Source organism: Phyllobates terribilis, unplaced genomic scaffold, assembly GCF_046119375.1.
Source record: "Phyllobates terribilis strain yellow unplaced genomic scaffold, ASM4611937v1 Scaffold_1__5_contigs__length_1240528914, whole genome shotgun sequence".
Taxonomy (NCBI): Eukaryota; Metazoa; Chordata; class Amphibia; order Anura; family Dendrobatidae; genus Phyllobates; species Phyllobates terribilis.
In genome coordinates this window covers 128,586,133-128,605,838 of record NW_027362761.1, presented here as the reverse complement: position 1 = coordinate 128,605,838, position 19,706 = coordinate 128,586,133, and the positions used below count along the sequence as shown (strand labels likewise).

Sequence of the window (19,706 nt, the reverse complement as noted above, 5' to 3'; positions counted from 1 at the left end):
CTCGCCGGCCACAGCCCCAAGAAGGAAACCTTTTCATCCCATTAGGGACAGGAAAACACTGAGGATGGAGGGAAGGGGAGGGCTATTTAACCTCTTATGTTTCCTGTCCCTAATTAGGATGGGGAGGCAACCTCCTGTTGGGGTTGTCGTGGAGGGGATTAGAGAAAAGGGCACTTACACAATACCTGCCAAGCACTGCCAACTGTCCTGCCTGGCGTGCAGAAAAATCTCTCAGATCAGGCAGAAGAAAGTGGCGCTGCATTACCACCATTCACATATGATGTTACAATATCCTTTCCGTACCTGAGGAGTCCAAGGAAGTAAGATTTATCCAAAATCTGTCTCTGTGGACCTGAAATAGTAATGGTGAATTAGGAAAACCGCTTTACAGTATCACTTCAGGGTATTTTTTTTATTTCACCACCAGACAGACATCAGTAACGTATGTTCCCTTTAGTAAAATACTTACTGGTGGCCATCTTCTACTGTTTCCAGCACCGCTCCGCTCCCTATCCACCATCTTCTGACTGGCCAGAAGTCGCTACTAGTGGTTACTGTCTCACTTAATGTAAGTATATTGGAGTCTCCTTCTGATGCTCAGACTTACATTGAGAAGTGACTTCTGGTCCACCCAACAAACACAGGAGCTATCTAGCCAGTCAAAACAGTGGTCATGTGGTGCAGAAGAGGACCAGAGCAGCGCTGGGAACAGCAGAAGACAGCGAGTGGTAAGTATTTTACTCCACATAGGCAACGCATTACTGATACCTATCCAGTGGTGAAATAAACAAAGCAATTGTACCAAAACATCATAAAATGGAGCAAAACACAGCACTTATTAAAGTTTTGTTCTCATGTTATCACCTCGATAGCTGACTGCTGGTGCGATCCCCACAGATCCCAAAAATGCCCTGTAAGAATGATGGCCACAGATGCATGCCTCTGCTCCATTCATTATTTATTACATTGCTGGAGATAGCAGGGTACAGTGTAGTTTGGGGGTCTCTGAGGTTGAATGCTTAGTTGGGCATAAGTGACTTTCTAAGATGGAAATAAACATCCAACCCCCAGCTTCTCCAATGCCGATTGTCCCCCATTCTCACAGGGAGAGATCATGTACAATGTATAATTGGGGGAGGCAGGTTGAACGTGATGGACCTAGGTCTTTTTTCAAACTATGTAATTATGTAACAAGACTGCTGCAGTCAATCACTGGCTTCAGTGGTTATGATGGCATGTATGGCACGTGACTGCTCAGTGACTAGCTCATGAGGGATGAATAAGCACAGGAATGGGACCACCAGAACGTCAGTTTGATTTTCCATCATTTTTTATTTAGTTTCACACTAAACTTTCATTTACTGCACATCTTCTAGGAAAATCACAGTTACAATTGCCCCTATTCAATCTCTAAGTCTCTAAAAATCTTACAAGTCATTTGTGGTTTTTACCTTTCATTCCAGTTTTCATTCCACTAAGGCCCTGCTGAGTGACAGGCCGGTCAGCTACTTTTATCTGAGCTGAGAGAACTCCGCCGGCTGCAGGAGGCCCACCACGTGTCCCAGGTCTGACAGTGCCAGGTGGCATCTACAGGGCAAGAAGAAGAATGACTACTCTGCGTTTCTTAAGGATGAAGAAAACTGCACTAAACATTAAATGCTTCATTCATTCCAGTATATACTGTACTGTAGATCATCATATCGTCTTGAGTATACAGGGGATGCGCTGCCAATAACACGATGCAGTGTGGGGACAGCACGATCAGAATAACAGTCGTTCTGCTCCCATCAGCCTTTGTCAGCCCCTATACAGGCCAGGTTTAGGTGTCAATCGTTATATTAACATCAGCCCATCTACACGGGCCATTAGGTCGCAGAAATCTTCACCCACTGCATTATCTGGCGAGATTAAGCTTTACCATCTAATGTGTACAGGGGTGTCCCGACAGCAGACAATGAGGGTCAGCAGGGCTTGGCATGCTGGATTTCTACATTGTCACTGATGGTGAATTGTTGACTGTCAGTGGCTTATTCCCCTATCACTAATGAGAGCACATGCACGATCACCGATAGGAGGAGTAGCTGTGGCAAGTGTTACAGGTGTATGGCCATATAAAAGGGCTATTCTCAAATTTGGAAGCTATCCTCTATCCACGGGATAGATCATAATGTCCCAATCACTGGGCGTCTGACTACAGGGACCATCACCAATCCCAAGAATCCCAATCCCATGGGTCTCATGTGAATGGAGCAGTGCTCAGTCATGTGTCCTGCCGCTCTATTTATTCTTATGAGAGTGCTGAAGACTGGTGGGCTCCAGGCAGTTGGGAAGTTATTTCCTATCGCACGGATAGTGAATACTTTTCAGACTTGAGAATACCCCTTTAAATCAAGCCTCCTTTAAATAAACGTAGCTTCTTCTGACACTTCAGTCAAACGTGGGAAGACAAGGAGGTGAAAGACTACTGGTTTTAATTATTCCTAAATATCCTTTCCCTATAGTAAGGCTTGATTCCCACTCACCGATGTAGTAAGCCTACTTGCTGTGGGAGGAGCGCGGATTCCACTTGGCGGTCTGTTTGGGATGGGCCCGATGCCCGCCCTTGATATGGGACGTGCTGATGGAGGCCTCTGGTTGCTTGCCATGTTAACCGTTCTGCAGAGAGAAGCAGACAGAGCTTTACGGAAAATACGGTGGACTGCTGTTCTACCACACTATGGCGCGTCACTAACAGGTTACACTACTGGAGGCTGGAAGATCAGATCTTCATCGATTTACTAAAAAAATGCCCCCAGAGATTAATATTACAGAAAATGACAGTAAAAGGGGCCGCGCGCCGCATCGGCCGCCAGGAAAAGGGGCCGCGCGCCGCATCGGCCGCCAGGAAAAGGGGCCGCGCGCCGCATCGGCCGCCAGGAAAAGGGGCCGCGCGCCGCATCGGCCGCCAGGAAAAGGGGCCGCGCGCCGCATCGGCCGCCAGGAAAAGGGGCCGCGCGCCGCATCGGCCGCCAGGAAAAGGGGCCGCGCGCCGCATCGGCCGCCAGGAAAAGGGGCCGCACAGCATCCGATGTCAGTAAAAGGGGCCGCACAGCATCGGCTGTCAGTAAAAGGGGCCGCACAGCATCGGCTGTCAGTAAAAGGGGCCGCACACAATCCGATGTCAGTAAAAGGGGCCGCACAGCATCAGATGTCAGTAAAAGGGGCCGCACAGCATCAGATGTCAGTAAAAAAGGCCACAAAGCATCGGCTGTCAGGAAAAGGGGCCGCACAGCATCCGATGTCAGTAAAAGGGGCCGCACAGCATCCAATGTCAGTAAAAGGGGCCGCACAGCATCCGATGTCAGTGAAAGGGGCCGCACAGCATCCAATGTCAGTAAAAGGGGCCGCACAGCATCCAATGTCAGTAAAAGGGGCCGCACAGCATCCAATGTCAGTAAAAGGGGCCGCACAGCATCCGATGTCAGTAAAAGGGGCCGCACAGCATCCGATGTCAGTAAAAGGGGCCGCACAGCATCCGATGTCAGTAAAAGGGGCCGCACAGCATTCGATGTCAGTAAAAGGGGCCGCACAGCATCCGATGTCAGTAAAAGGGGCCGCACAGCATTCGATGTCAGTAAAAGGGGCCGCACAGCATCCGATGTCAGTAAAAGGGGCCGCACAGCATTCGATGTCAGTAAGAGAGGCCGCACAGCATTCGATGTCAGTAAAAGGGGCCGCATAGCATCAGATGTCAGTAAAAGGGGCCGCATAGCATCCGATGTCAGTAAAAGGGGCCGCATAGCATCCGATGTCAGTAAAAGGGGCCGCACAGCATCCGATGTCAGTAAAAGGGGCCGCACAGCATCCGATGTCAGTAAAAGGGGCCGCACAGCATCCGATGTCAGTAAAAGGGGCCGCACAGCATTCGATGTCAGTAAAAGGGGCCGCACAGCATCCGATGTCAGTAAAAGGGGCCGCACAGCATTCGATGTCAGTAAAAGGGGCCGCACAGCATCCGATGTCAGTAAAAGGGGCCGCACAGCATTCGATGTCAGTAAGAGAGGCCGCACAGCATTCGATGTCAGTAAAAGGGGCCGCATAGCATCAGATGTCAGTAAAAGGGGCCGCATAGCATCCGATGTCAGTAAAAGGGGCCGCATAGCATCCGATGTCAGTAAAAGGGGCCGCACAGCATCCGATGTCAGTAAAAGGGGCCGCACAGCATCCGATGTCAGTAAAAGGGGCCGCACAGCATCCGATGTCAGTAAAAGGGGCCGCACAGCATCCGATGTCAGTAAAAGTGGCCGCACAGCATCCGATGTCAGTAAAAGGGGCCGCACAGCATCCGATGTCAGTAAAAGGGGCCGCACAGCATCCGATGTCAGTAAAAGGGGCCGCACAGCATCCGATGTCAGTAAAAGGGGCCGCACAGCATTCGATGTCAGTAAAAGGGGCCGCACAGCATTCGATGTCAGTAAAAGGGGCCGCACAGCATCCGATGTCAGTAAAAGGGGCCGCACAGCATTCGATGTCAGTAAAAGGGGCCGCACAGCATTCGATGTCAGTAAAAGAGGCCGCACAGCATCCGATGTCAGTAAAAGAGGCCGCACAGCATTCGATGTCAGTAAAAGAGGCCGCACAGCATTCGATGTCAGTAAAAGAGGCCGCATAGCATCAGATGTCAGTAAAAGAGGCCGTGGCTTCTAGCCCTGCCAAGTGCTGCCACTTTCGGTAACACCAGTACCCGAGCCCGTCTGTAACCAGCACACCCTGCCAGGCTCACGTCTACATAACGTAAGCCCCGGGACACTGGGCATGGCACACGGGGGCGCTGACCCGGGGCACATACAAGTCTGGACACTACTCACATCTTCGCTTCTCGCTGACCCGTGGTTTCCTAGCAACCAACTCCACACTTTACACTCAGCCAACGGAAAGCTGCACAGAAGAGGGCGGAAGCTACCGAATTCTCGCGAGAAGCGTCACATGCGGTCATGTGACCCACCCAGGGGTCTCTTGCTCTCTAAGTCAGTCAGAGAAGAGGCTGGTAATGAGCGAGTAATGTCAGCAGGCTGTGCACATGCGCCATGATATGTCTGTGTATGTAGGTGTGTACATGTCTGTATAGTGTGGTGTGACCCTGACCAGTCTGTACATTGCAGTGCAGCACGGGTATGGGGCACATTGGCAGTCAGTCACTATGTGGTCACCTCCACCACACCCCTTGATAGGTGGAATGGTCAATATTGGGGATTCCCCTTTAAGGCCATTCCCCATGACTATAAAGGTGTTCTGGGGGTTGTTAGTACTGGATGCCCCCTTGGAGTAGACTTCAGTATTGTACAGGCCGCGCTGGTCACCTGACGCTGTTTGTCACAGGCCGAGCGGCGGACGTGGTACAGCGTGGCATCAGTATACCTTTTGCCATTCCTAATGGGTTGTGCATTAGGGACTGCCCCTCTAGTGGGCTCAGGCTGGTAGAAGTAACAAAACTAACCCACCTCCTGGACTAGTGCCACTTCACACTCTACCGTGCCATCTCCCTGTCATCTGGCGGGTGCGTAATGTGACCGCTGCAGCCAATCAACAGCCACTGATTGACTGCTCCTTTCACATTTGACCTCAACAGGAAGAGAGATGTTTTCCAGTTTAGACAAACAGATAAGGGACAGGGAGGATCTTGGTTATGACGAAAGTCTTAAGTCTTGTATAAGTGCATAAATCTCCCATAGAAAAAGTGTGGTGAAGACCCCCCTCAAATGAGGAGAGGGCACTCCCTCCATCTGGAGAAAGGGTCAATCTCCAGAGGACAAGCCCGCTTTACCATTAGATCTATTAATCTGTGGAGTAGTCTACCCCAGGAGCTGTTCACTGCGGGAACTATTGACAGTTTTAGAAAAAAAACTTAGATGAAATTACTAAAAGGGTTAAATGACTTTGGCAACTGATCTCACACCACCGTTGCACAGATAGTGATGCCCCACATCAAATTCATGTCACTCCAACCTGGCCCAAACGGGTTCTGGGCATCAGAACTGGCATCAAATTGAGAAAATAGACAATTTCCACATATTTGCATAAGTAACTGCTGTCTATAAAGGGTTAAATGACTGGGCCACTGATCTCACACCACCATGATGGCGCTTCAGTCTTGCTGCCTCACATTGCACTCTATGTGTGAGCCCGAAGTCGCTATTACAGAGTAAATCTATGGAGTGCGAAGCTTAAAGGAGTTGTCCACTATTTTCACATTGATGCCCTATTCGTAGGATAGGGCATCAATGTATGATCGGCCAGGGTCCCGCACGCGGCACCCCCGCCGATCAGCTGTTATCGGCGGCCGGAAGTGCTTACCTGCGGGGCTTTGCCGTTCATTTGTAATGGCTGCAGCGGGGTATTACACATCCGCTTCACATTGAATTGAATAGGAGGCGGATGTGCAGTAACAATCGCCGGCCAAGCAAGCAGCTAAGGACGTCCGGCCGGACTTTCTACGGATAGGGCATCAATGTGAAAGTAGTGGACAACTCCTTTAATAGACTTACCTGGTAATAGCAACTTCCGGCTGACACATAAGGGGCGAATCATCAAAGCTTTTTGGCCAGATTTCTGGTGAAAAAAGCATTAAGTGAATATTTTTTGCGCAATGCGAGGTTGCACAAAAAGACGTGCCTTCACACCACTCTACTTTGTCAGAGCTGGGACGTGGTCACCCTTTCTCGTCAACTTCAGTTTCACAAGTGGCAGCGTTTGGCACGGCTTTACTGACCTGCACATTAACCCCATATCTGCAGGTTAATGGCGTTTGAGGATATAACAAGTACCCTTTAAAAATGCTACAAAAAATATTCCTGTCTCTGTATATGTTTGAAAGGCAAATGCAGTTCTAGTATAATCTACTCTTGACAGCGCTTCAGTACTTCATAGACGTAAAGCAGCCTGTGAATATGGCCTGATGGGAGGTTAGAGATATTATTGTACTTATTAATAGTGAAAGGCACAGCCCTGCAGCACCACCCACAGCACAGGGGATCACGTTGTGAGTTTCCACTCTGTGGATGATAATCATGAGTGGAAGTTTTATGATGGACGAGCTGAACACTTCAGCCCAGGTGAGAATGAGAAAAACTCCACTCCAGAATTATTGAAAACATTCTTAAACCCTTAACGACAGCCGTAACGCATTTTCACTGCGACAGTTAAGGGTATTTATTCCTCAGCAGCGTGAAAATGCGTCGCTGAGGAATAAGGCTGTAGCGCCCCCCAGAGTCGGAAATTCTCCGGTGTCTCAGCTACCGGGGGTAGCTGAGACCATGGAGAACACTATCAGGGCCGGTTTTTCCGGTCCCCAATCACCTGATTGCCGCTATTCAATGAATAACGGCAATCATGAAAAAAAAAAAAAAAAGTGTGCCCGCAGTTACAATGATTTCTCGCTCCTCTGACATGATATACATGTAAGAGGAGAGAGAGATGAAGCACCCCGGTTCCTCCGATGTTAGGGTTAGTTAGGATTAGGGTTGTGTTAGGTTTGGGGTTGGAGTTGTATTAGGGTTGGGATTTTTTCAAAAGTAAAGAAAAAAAAATGACGATATGGCGACTAGTGTTGAGCGCAAGTGCTCGCTACTTGAGTTTGCATTGGGTGCTCAGGTATGCACAGAGTATCGCAGGTGCTCTAGTGACATGCTTGAGTCCTCGCCCAGCATGTTTCGCAGCTGTTATAAAGCCAAAAAAACATGCGGGGTTTGCCTGCCATACATGAGCATTCCCCTCATGTTTTTTTTTGGGTGTCTAACAACCATGAAACATGCGGGGTGGGGACTCGAGCATGTCATTCGGACACCCACTATACATGATGCATACCCGAGTACCTGATGCAAACTCAAGTAGCGAGCACTTGCGCTCAAGACTAATGACAATTTATTCAACATGATGACCTAATGTTATCAATTTCTGTGTCATACCTCTGGGTTCAAAACGTTCACTATACCCCTTGATAAAATCCTTGAGGGGTGTAGTTTCCAAAATGGGGTCACGTGGGGGGTTTCCACTGTTTAGGCGCATCAGGGGTTCTCCAAACGCGACATGGCGTCCTCTCTTGATTCCAGCCAATTTTGCGTTAAAAAATGACACAGTGCTCCTTCTCTTCAGAACTCTACAGTGCGTCCAAACAGTGTTTTTTCCTCACATATGGGGTATCGGCGTACTCAGGAGAAATTGCACAAAAAATGGTATGGGGCAATTTCTTCTGTTACCCTTATGAAAAATATGAAAATGTTATTTCTACAGCTCAATGTTATAAACTTCTGTGAAGCACCTGGGGGTTCAAGGTGCTCACCCCACATCTAGATAATTTCCCTGAGGGGTCTAGTTTCCAAAATGGTATCACTTGTGGGGGGTTTCCACTGTTTAGGCACATCAGGGGCTCCCCAAACGCAACATGGCGTCCACTAGTTCTCAAAATTTTACATAAAAAAAAATAAAATGGCGCTCCTTCCTTTCCGAGCCCTGCCGTGCACCAAAACAGTGGTTTTCCCCCACATATGGGATATCGGCATACTCAGGATAAATTACACAACAAATTTTGGGGTCCATTTTCTCTTGTTACCCTTGTGAAAATAAATTTAGAGCCTGAAGTGAAATTTGTGTGAAAAAAGATAAATGCTATTTTTTTCCTTCCATGTTGCTTCAGTTACTGTGAAGCATGTGAAGGGTTAATAAACTTCTTAAATGTGGTTTTGAGCACCTTGAGGGGAGCAGTTTTTAGAATGGTGGCACTTTTGGATATTTTCTGTCATAAAGGCCCCTCAAACTGTCACGCCAGGTGTGGGAAAGACTTAGTGCAACACAGAGGGAAAAGGGAAAAGGATCTCTGATCTGGCGTCACTCTGTCTCAACTACTGTCCCTATATTGCCTCTTCAGCAATCGCCGCACGCGTGCCTCGCCCTTCTCTCCCTGGCATATGGCTACGGCTAGGGATGGGAAGAGATTAGCACTAGTCAACCTCCACTAAACTCTATAGACAACAAGGGTAGACAAAACGAGGAAATGGCTTAGCTTTATATGAACTCCAAATAAGCACACGGCATCAAGGTCTAGAGAGGATGAAGTACTGCTCCTCCTAAGCTTTATAAGTAGAAATTAATAGAGCTAATTAGCAAGAGAGAGGTAGCCGCTCGGTCCTAAAGACAGCCACTCATCTAAGAAACTGTCATCAATGCCAAATGTAGAGATCTCCTGCAACCCACTGCAGGGCAGCTGTCTGTCACCTCTGACACACCCGTGACACAAACTCACTTCAATTGTGATGTGGTCCCTAAAAAATGGTTTTGTAAATTTCGCTGGCAAAATTAGAAATCGCTGGTCAACTTTTAACCGTTATAACTTCCTAACAAAAAAAAATGTTGCAAAAATTGTGCTGATGTCAAGTAGACATGTGGGAAATGTCATTTATTAACTATTTTGTGTGACATATCTCTCTGATTTAAGGGCATGGAAATTCAAAGTTTGAAAATTGCAACATTTTTAAAATTTTCGCCAAATTTCTGTTTTTTTTTTCACAAATAAACGCAAGTGATATCGAAGAAACTTTACCACAATCATGAAGTACAATATGTCACGAAAAAACAATCTCAGAATCAGGGGGATCCGTTGAAGCGTTCCAGAGTAATTACCTCATAAAGTGACAGTGGTCAGAATTGTAAAAATTGGCCTGGTCATTGAGGATATAACTGGCTCTGTCACTAAGGGGTTACACCTGGAAGTATTGTTTTTGTGAGGCAGAATGGCAAAACACGATGACTAAGAAACCATATTAGTTTGTTAAAATAAAAGTTTTCTGTACATCTGGTTGTTGTATTTTTTACAAAATTATCAGAAATTCATAGCAATAAGACTGTGTGCCCACGATGCGTTTTTTAAGTGTTTCCGCAGCGGAAATTCTGCTTGGTAGAAGGTCTGCCATGTTCCCCAATGATAATCCGCATGTGCTGTGCACATGCTGCGGAAATTTCCACTGCGGATTATCATTGCGGAAAAATCGGCAGCACTACCATTTATTTTGCAGAATCGCGGCGTTTTAGCCACCATTGACTTGCATTGGACCGCATAACATTCCCATGACTACACGTGCACATGCGGATATTATGCGGTTCAATGTGCGGATGGTACCCGTGTCTGGAGAAGAGGAGACTCTCCTCCAGACCCGGGTACCATAGTACCTGTAATTAAAAAAGAATTTAAATAAAAAAAAAAACTTATACTCACCTTTCTGGCGCGCTCCGGTCTCCTCTGAGCGGTGCTGCTGTCTCCTTGGCTTCCGGCGGTGGTCTGCAAGGACCTTCCTTGACGTCATTTAGTCATGTAACGTTCAGGCGACCGCTGACGTCAGCGGTCAGGTGATGGTCGCGTGACCATCACATGACTAAATGACGTCATGGAAGGTCCTTTTTAGAGCACCGGGAGCCGCCGAAGATACCGGACGCATCGCTAAGGAGACCGGGGGCCATCTGAAGGCGAGTATAATGTTTTTTTTTTTTTTTTTTTTTTTTTTACTATTGATGCTGCATTTGCAGCATCGTAACTTGGTCACACTATATAAATCCATGCCGGTTGCATGGATTTATATAGTGTGACCAAGTTGCCAAAATCGCTTGGAAAAGCGCTTGACAACCCGCATGCGAAATCGCATGTTCAAAACTCTTCACTTACCCTTCTACCTGGCAGAAAAAACTCATGTAAAATCCACGTGCGTTTTTTCTGCCAGGGAGATGCGGAAACGCTCAGGAAACACTAAATTACTTACCGGTAATGTGATTTTCCTGAGCCCAGGACAGCACCACAACGAGAGAGGGGATCTGCCCTTCCAGGACAGGAAACCTACAGAATAAAAGGGCGGCGCCTCTCCACCACCTCAGTTGTTTACAGAGCATGAGAGGACACTACTTAATAGTTATACAGTGGTGGCCAAAAGTATTGGCACCCCTGCAATTCTGTCAGATAATACTCAGTTTCTTCCTGAAAATGATTGCAATCACAAATTCTTTGGTAATATTATCTTCATTTAATTTGCTTGCAAGGAAAAAACACAAAAGAGAATGAAGCAAAAATCAAATCATTGATCATTTCACACAAAACTCCAAAAATGGGCCAGACAAAAGTATTAGCACCCTCAGCCTAATACTTGGTTGCACAACCTTTAGCCAAAATAACTGCGAACAACCGCTTCCGGTAACCATCAATGAGTTTTTTACAATGCTCTGCTGGAATTGTAGACCATTCTTCTTTGGCAAACTGCTCCAGGTCCCTGATATTTGAAGGGTGCCTTCTCCAAACTGCCATTTTGAGATCTCTCCACAGGTGTCCTATGGGATTCAGGTCTGGACTCATTGCTGGCCACCTTAGAAGTCTCCAGTGCTTTCTCTCAAACCATTTTATAGTGCTTTTGGAAGTGTGTTTTGGGTCATTGTCCTGCTGGAAGACCCATGACCTCTGAGGGAGACCCAGCTTTCTCACACTGGGCCCTACATTATGCTGCAAAATTTGTTGGTAGTCTTCAGACTTCATAATGCCATGCACACGGTCAAGCAGTCCAGTGCCAGAGGCAGCAAAGCAACCCCAAAACATCAGGGAACCTCCGCCATGTTTGACTGTAGGGACCGTGTTCTTTTCTTTGAATGCCTCTTTTTTTTTTCCTGTACACTCTATGTTGATGCTTTTTTCCAAAAAGCTCTACTTTTGTCTCATCTGACCAGAGAACATTCTTCCAAAACGTTTTAGGCTTTCTCAGGTAAGTGGCAAACTCCAGCCTGGCTTTTTTATGTCTCGGGGTAAGAAGTGGGGTCTTCCTGGGTATCTTACCATACAGTCCCTTTTCATTCAGACGCCGACGGATAATACGGGTTGACACTGTTGTACCCTCGGACTGCAGGGCAGCTTGAACTTGTTTGGATGTTAGTCGAGGTTCTTTATCCACCATCCGCACAATCTTGCGTTGAAATCTCTCGTCAATTTTTCTTTTCCATCCACATATAGGGAGGTTAGCCACAGTGCCATGGGCTTTAAACTTCTTGATGACACTGCGCACGGAAGACACAGGAACATTCAGGTCTTTGGAGATGGACTTGTAGCCTTGAGATTGCTCATGCTTCTTCACAATTTGGTTTCTCAAGTCCTCAGAAAGTTCTTTGGTCTTCTTTCTTTTCTCCATGCTCAATGTGGTACACTCAAGGACACAGGACAGAGGTTGAGTCAACTTTAATCCATGTTAACTGGCTGCAAGTGTGATTTAGTTATTGCCAACACCTGTTAGGTGCCACAGGTAAGTTACAGGTGCTGTTAATTACAAGAATTAGAGAAGCATCACATGATTTTTCAAACAGTGCCAATACTTTTGTCCACCCCTTTTTTTAGGTTTGGTGTGGAATTGTATCCAATTTGGCTTTAGGACAATTCTTTGTGTTTTTTGATTGAAGACAAATTAAATGAAGATAATAATACCAAAGAATTTATGATTGCAATCATTTTCAGGAATAAAAAGAGTATTATCTGACAGAATTGCAGGGGTGCCAATACTTTTGGCCACCACTGTATATCCCATGATTTTTCCTTCTACACACCGCGTGAATCAAACACCACGAAGGATATGAAGTGATCAACTTCTACCAGTGATGGGAGGGAATATAAGGGTGCTGTCATGGGCTCAGGAAAATCACATTACCGGTAAGTAATTTAGTGTTTTCCTATCACCCATGACAGCACCACAACGAGAGATTTACTTTAAAGTTAGGGTGGGACCACAGCCTGTAGAACAGTTTTCCTAAAGGAAAGGACAGCAGAAGATCCCAGATCAAACCTATAGTGTCTATAGAAGGTGCAAGGTGAAGACTGAATTGCAACCTTACAAAATGCTTGATGGGGACATCTGCTTTCTTATTGTTCTGCCATGGATTCCCCAGATTAGCACAGAAAGTAGGGTGCACAATTTCCTGACTTCTATGGAAATTGGAAGCCATCTTCGGAAGATCGGGTAGCTCCGGAACCGGCCCATCTTCTAGGATCTGTATAGAAACAGGATTAACCGACAAAGCTTGAATGTCACTAACTTACCATGCTGAAGTCAGGGCCACCGGGATAATAGTCTTTAATGTGAAGACCCTGAATCCATGGGTTCAAACGAAGGCTTGTTAGAGCCGTAAGCACTGGATTCAGTTCCCAGGGTGCCATCTTTGGACTGAAAATGGGCCTAGATCCAAAAATCACTTTCACATTCCTTGCTTATTCAATGCAGGTTGGATACTGTTCCAGTAGTCTACAGCTAAAAAGGTCCACTCGCAATTCTCTTCCTCTTTATATGAGGTGCTGTTAAAGATAAAAGGTGAGACTTCGCCATCTGAACTGATTAGACATAAGTGTCATTAGGGATCTTGGCAGAGTTCCTCCATAATGGTTTACGTAAGATAAAGCTACTCTGTTGTATGACAAGACCTTTACATGGTGACCATGCATAGATGAATGGAGCTTTCTTATATACTGCCTAAAGCTTCTTTTGGTTAGAGGATCCGGGTGTTTAGAGGCAGCCCACGGGTGTGTACCCGTCACCATGCTACTACTGGAATGTAGGAGATTAGAGTTATTAACAGCAATATTGCCTTGTTCAGAGTTGTGGCCAGACTGCTTATTAATTTTGACATATAGCAGGACTCCTTATTCTACCTTGGGAAACCACAACTCTTACTCACTGCCCAGTGAGTTCTGCAGCGCTCGATGGATCTGCCCATAATCCCAAAATAGTTGAGGTAAACTATTGTCAATGCCGCTTCCTTCGATATGAGAGTTGTCCTAACTACTATAATTCGCCATAAAGCCTTAAGGCTCATTAACATCTGAATGGAAGGAGACAAACTGAAAGCCTAAATCCTCATTATATGCCAAAAACTATTCTCAGGAAACTTGATGTTTCATGTGAATTGGAACCTGATTGTATACCTCCTTAAATGCCTATACTACTATATCGCAATCTGGAACTGCAGATTTACTAGCAGGTCTTATAGAGTCCATTTCCAATGATCTAACTCTCAGGAATCTGTACAGCCCATTCGGGTTGTAGCAAACCCAGGTAGGCCTGGGTTAAATAATAGCTTTACAGGTCTTGATTAGGGCACCTGGAGAGCTAAGCACCAGAGCAGGCTAGGCATTCACCTTAGTCAGACTGCTGGAAAGCAGAGCAGACGGTATGTGTCTTGGAGCTAATCAGAGACACAGGCCAAACTCCACAAAGTATCAGTGGTTGCTGGGTTAGCTGAGCTGTATTTGAGTAGCCAGGGTCTGTCCTATTTAGTCAGAGCTTGGAGAAGACCAGAAATATTAATGTTTATGACTTCTGTGCAACCTGTAAAAAGCAATAAAACTGCGCTTGATTGGACCAAACCCACAATGGCAGTATGAGCACTACATGATGCCTCCTACCTTTAAGAGTGAAACCCTACAAGGTTTATTATTAACCTGCAAAACTAAGGAAGCGCTCTTATTGTCACCTGCCTCCAATCTTCCACCGAGCCAGCTGAGCACCAGCCAGGAATACTGCCACCCTCTGTCTCAAAATAGAGGCTAGGCTATTTTTCCCCCTGAATTCGGTAAGCTTGCCATGCACAGTTTACAGTCGCTGAACTTGGTTTTGTCAGACATAAACTTAGTAGTGCAAGCAGTACCTTTACAAAGAGGGACTATGAGGCACAGGGGCGCTACAAGGCTCAGACACCCTATAAAGCACTACAAGGCACAGGGGCACCCTGAAGCACCGAGAGACACTATGAGGCCCCATGAGGTACTAAAAGGCACTGGGAAGCGCTATGAGGTACTAACAGGCGCTATACGGCACTCTGAATGCACCATAAGGCACTATGAAGCGCTATGAAGAGCCATAAGGCGCTATGAAGTGCTATGAGGCACTATGCCATGAGGCATTATAAAGCACTATGAGACGTTATACGGCACTATGATGTGCTATGAGGCACTGAAGTCCTATGAGGCACTATTATGTGCTATGAAGCGCTGTGCTATGAGGCACTGTGATGTGCTATGATGTGCCATGAGGCACTATTATGTGCCATGAGGCACTATTATGTGCCATGATGTGCTATGAGACACTATGCTATGATGTGCCATGAGGCGCTATGCTATGAGGTACTAAGATGTGCTATGAGGCACTATGATGTGCTATGAAGCGCTATGATGTGCCATGAGGCACTATGATGTGCCATGAAGCGCTATGCTATGAGGCACTACGATGTGCCATGAGGCGCTATGATGTGCTATGAAGCGCTATGCTATGACGCACTATGATGTGCTATAAAGCGCTATGCTATGAAGCACTATGCTATGATGTGCCATGAGGCGCTATGCTATGCCATGAAGCGCTGTGAGGCACTATGATGTGCTATAAAGCGCTATGCTATGAGGCACTATGCTATGATGTGCCATGAGGCACTATGATGTGCTATGAAGCGCTATGCTATGATGTGCCATGTGGCGCTATGCTATGCCATGAGGCGCTGTGAGGCACTATGATGTGCTATAAAGCGCTATGCTATGAGGCACTATGCTATGATGTGCCATGAGGCACTATGATGTGCTATGAAGCGCTATGCTATGATGTGCCATGAGGCGCTGTGAGGCACTATGATGTGATATAAAGCGCTATGCTATGAAGCACTATGATGTGCTCTTTGTGGAGCGCAAAGAGGCTTTATAAGGCACTGTGAGGAACTGCGCTCATATTTTTATTTCAAAGAGTAATCCATCTGAATGAAGGATAAACCTTTCCTTTGGGTGGTAAATCTCAATTGTCAGACTAGCCCCACCCAAAGGAGCCAACTGATGAGACGCAGCTGGACAGCAGACCTTCACAGAGACCATGTGCTGTATTAACACCATGTGCCGTCCTATGGATGGAGTAAACTGACTGGAGGACAACAGTAAAAACCTCTGAGTGTTACTTTAACATTTACTGAGCAGATAGAGGCTCATTTTTGTGGTAAATTCTGAAGCCCAATCATGAGGCTCTGTGCGGCCCAGACATGTGGCTAATTTTATCCTAGAGGTCTAAGGTCCAGCTTCCGTCCTGAAGCCAAATTTAAAGCACGAGGCCCTTGGCACAGATGGGGTCTTACAGAGCGCACACACACACACACACACATTTTTGAGTTTTACGCCAACTTCCTTCAGCCTTTCCTAGTAACCATGAGGCTGTGTGCTCACGATGCGTTTTTTAAGCATTTCCGCAGCGGCTGTGCACATGCAGCGGAAGATTCCGCTGAGGATTATCATTGCGGAAAAAAACGAAGCACTACCAATTATTTTGCGGAAGTGCTGTATTTACGCCGCCATTGACTTGCCTTAGAACGCATGGATTACGCATCACTGTATATGTAGATGCGCATTCCATGCGTTCTAATTTGGGGATGGTACCCGGGTGTGGAGGACAGGAGACACTCCTCTGGACCCGGGTACCATAGAAAACTGTAAAAAAAAAAAAAAAAAGAATAAAATAAAAAATAAATATATACTTACCTTCTGGTGGCCCCCGATGCGCTCTTCCTCTCATGCCGGCAGTTCGCGGTGGACTGAAGGACCTGCGCTGACGTCACAGTCATGTGACGGGTCACGTGACGCTGACGTCGGCAGGTCCTTCAGTGTACCGCTGCCGGCAGCCGGGACAGTGAAACAAGACAGCGCGAGCCATCGGAGGGTAAGTATATATTTATTTTTATACATTCTCTCGGGTCACACTATATATGCCGGTTGCATGGATTTATATAGTGTGACCAAGTTGACAAGCACTTTCCAAGTGATGCTAAAATCGCTTGACAACCCGCATGCGGAAATGCATGTGAAGAACGCTTCACATCCACATGTCCCTGGCAGGAAAAACGCATGTACAATCCGCATGCGTTTTTTCTGCCAGGGAGATGCAGAAACGCTCAGGAAAAATCCGGAGAATTTCTGCATCGTGGGCACATAGCCTGAGGCTGTGTGCCCACAATGCATTTTTTAAGCTTTTCCGCAGCGGCAATTCCACTGCAGAAACGCTTAAAAAACGCTTGGTAGAAGGCCTGCCATGTTCCCCAATGATAATCTGCACGTGCTGTGCAAATTTCCGCTGCAGGTTATCATTGCGGAAAAAAACGCAGCACTACCAATTATTTTGCGGAAAGCGCTGCGTTTTCGCCGCCCTTGACTTGCATTGGAACGCTTGGATTCAGCATCACTGTATCTGTACATGCGGAATCCATGCATTTCAAAGTGCGGATGGTATCCGGGTCTGGAGGAGAGGAGACTTTCCTCCGGACCCGGGTACCATAGTACCTGTAAAAAAAAAAAAAAAAAAAAAAAAAAGAATAAAATAAAAAATAAATATTATACTTACCTTCTGACGGCCCGGGGTGTGCTTGTCTTCGCTTGCCGGCAGATCGCGGTGGACTGAAGGACCTGCGCTGACGTCATTTAGTCATGTGACGGGTCACGCCACCGCTGACGTCGGCAGGTCCTTCAGTTTACCGCGAGCTGCCGGCAAGCCAGGACAGATCGAATAAAGACTCCGGGGGCCATCAGAAGGTAAGTATATATTTATTTATTCATTTTTTTTAACATTCTTTACGGTCACACTATATAAATCCATGCCGGTTGCATGGATTTATATAGTGTGACCAAGTTGTCAAGCACTTTCCAAGTAATGCTAAAATCGCTAGGAAAGCGCTTGTCAACCCGCATACGGAAATGCATGTGAAGAACGCTTCACATCCGCATGTCCCTGGCAGGAAAAACGCATGTACAATCCGCATGCGTTTTTCTGCCAGGGAGATGCAGAAACGCTCAGGAAAAAATCCGGAGCATTTCTGCATCGTGGGCACATAGCCGAACAAGGAAAGGGCCCCATAAACAAGGTAAACATTCACGAAGATCTCTCGCCACCAGCTGTACGGATTCGGAGGCTGGACCAAGTCACAGGCCTGTTCCGCTCCATCCGGCCATGCATGAGCAATACTGGGGTAGTCAACCCCAGGCAGGGGCACCTCCAATAGAGCGACGATCAAAGCTGGAGCTGCTGACCCCAGACATGGGCAGAGCTCAACAGGTGCTCCCATTGATGTGCAGAGCTGGAGGTAGCGACCCCAGGCAGGGGCGCAGTTCCACAGCAGCTTCTCCACTGATGCATGGAGCTGGAGCTGCCGACCCCAGAGAGGGGCGCAGTTCCACAGCTGCTCTCTCACTGACGTGCAGAGCTGGAGCTGCCGACCCCAGACAGGGGCGCAGTTCCACAGCTGCTCTCTCACTGACGTGCAGAGCTGGAGCTGCCGACCCCAGGCAGGGGCGCCGCTCAGTCGTATCCGGATCTTCAACAGGTAAGCCTGTCTAAGGTTCTCCCATCAAAGACCCTCCGGTACGCTCGTCATCAGGGCCGCAGGCTGGTACAAAACAGTAGCCGGAAACATGTTAGAAGACATGGGTCTCCGCTACTTCTTTTTTCACCGGTGTGCATCTTAGGGCGCGATTTCCTGGATAGCGTCCTGCGCCTGCAAGATCACAAACACTTCAATCTTGGGATATTGATAGGACCCCCAATAACCAATAAGGGGACCCATAGCAGTAGCAGAGGCGTAAATAGAGATCATGGGGTCCCATAGCAAAAGTCCTTATTGCCCTTCCCCCCCAAAAAAATAAATACAAATTATATTCAGCAGGGTCACAGAAGAGCATATCTCACAACTTTGCAGCCTTTACAAAGTATTGAAGCCCCTTAGAGTTCCCACTCACTAAGATATCCCTTTAATGGACCCCATAACGTATGATGCCAACAAATGTGCCTCCCAAACACAGTAGGTACCCCAACAGTGATGACCTCCACAGTACCCTCTACACGCACAGTATGATGATTCTACAGTACCTCACCCTGCAAAGTATAATACCCCCACAGTAATCCCAACACAATATGATGGCCCCCATAGTCCCCAACACACTAAATAATGGCCCCCACACAGCCCTCCAAACAGTATAATGGACCCCACACAACTCTCCACACTGTATAATGGCCCTCACACAGCCCTCCAAACATTATAATGGACCCCACACAACTCTCCACACTATAATGGCCCCCACACAACTCTCCACACTGTATAATGGACCCCACACAGCCCTCCAAACAGTAAAATGGCCCAAACCCACAGCCCTCCACACTGCATAATGGCCCCCACCAAGCCCTACAAACAGTATAATGGCCTTCACACAGCCCCCTAAACAGTCTAGTGGCCCCACACAGCCTTCCACACTGTATAAAGGCCCCCCCACAGCCCTCCAAACAGTATAATGGCCCTCACACAGCCCTCCAAACAGTATAATGGCCCTCACACAGCCATCCACACTGTATAAAGGCCCCCACACAGCCCTCCAAACAGTATAATGGCCCTCACACCGCCCTCCAAGCAGTATAATGGCCCTCACACAGCCCTCCAAACAGTATATTGGCCTCCACACTGTATAATGGCCCCCACACAGCCCTCCACACTGTATGATGGCCCCCACACAGCCCTCCACACTGTATAATGGCCCCCACACAGCCATCTAAACAGTATTATTGGCCCCTACATAGCCCTCCAATAATTTAGTGGCCCCCACATAATCCTCGAAATAATATGTTGCTACCTCATACTCTCTAAATAGTATGATGTCC

The 19,706-nt window shown here is 47.1% G+C and overlaps 1 protein-coding gene across 1 annotated transcript in view; it reads right to left on the bottom strand.

Annotated features, from left to right (window-relative positions):
* IFT74 (intraflagellar transport 74) overlaps window positions 1–5,001 on the bottom strand; it is a 133,146-nt gene extending 128,145 nt beyond the window's left edge. Inside the window, exons 1-4 of the mRNA XM_073667246.1 lie at window positions 4,848–5,001; window positions 2,523–2,655; window positions 1,452–1,587; window positions 304–352 (exon numbers count right to left, since the gene is read on the bottom strand). Coding sequence (XP_073523347.1) covers window positions 304–352; window positions 1,452–1,587; window positions 2,523–2,645 — 308 coding nt within the window. The 5' untranslated portion in view covers window positions 2,646–2,655; window positions 4,848–5,001. The remainder of the gene's footprint in view (window positions 1–303; window positions 353–1,451; window positions 1,588–2,522; window positions 2,656–4,847) is intronic.
* Window positions 5,002–19,706: the final 14,705 nt, after the last annotated feature.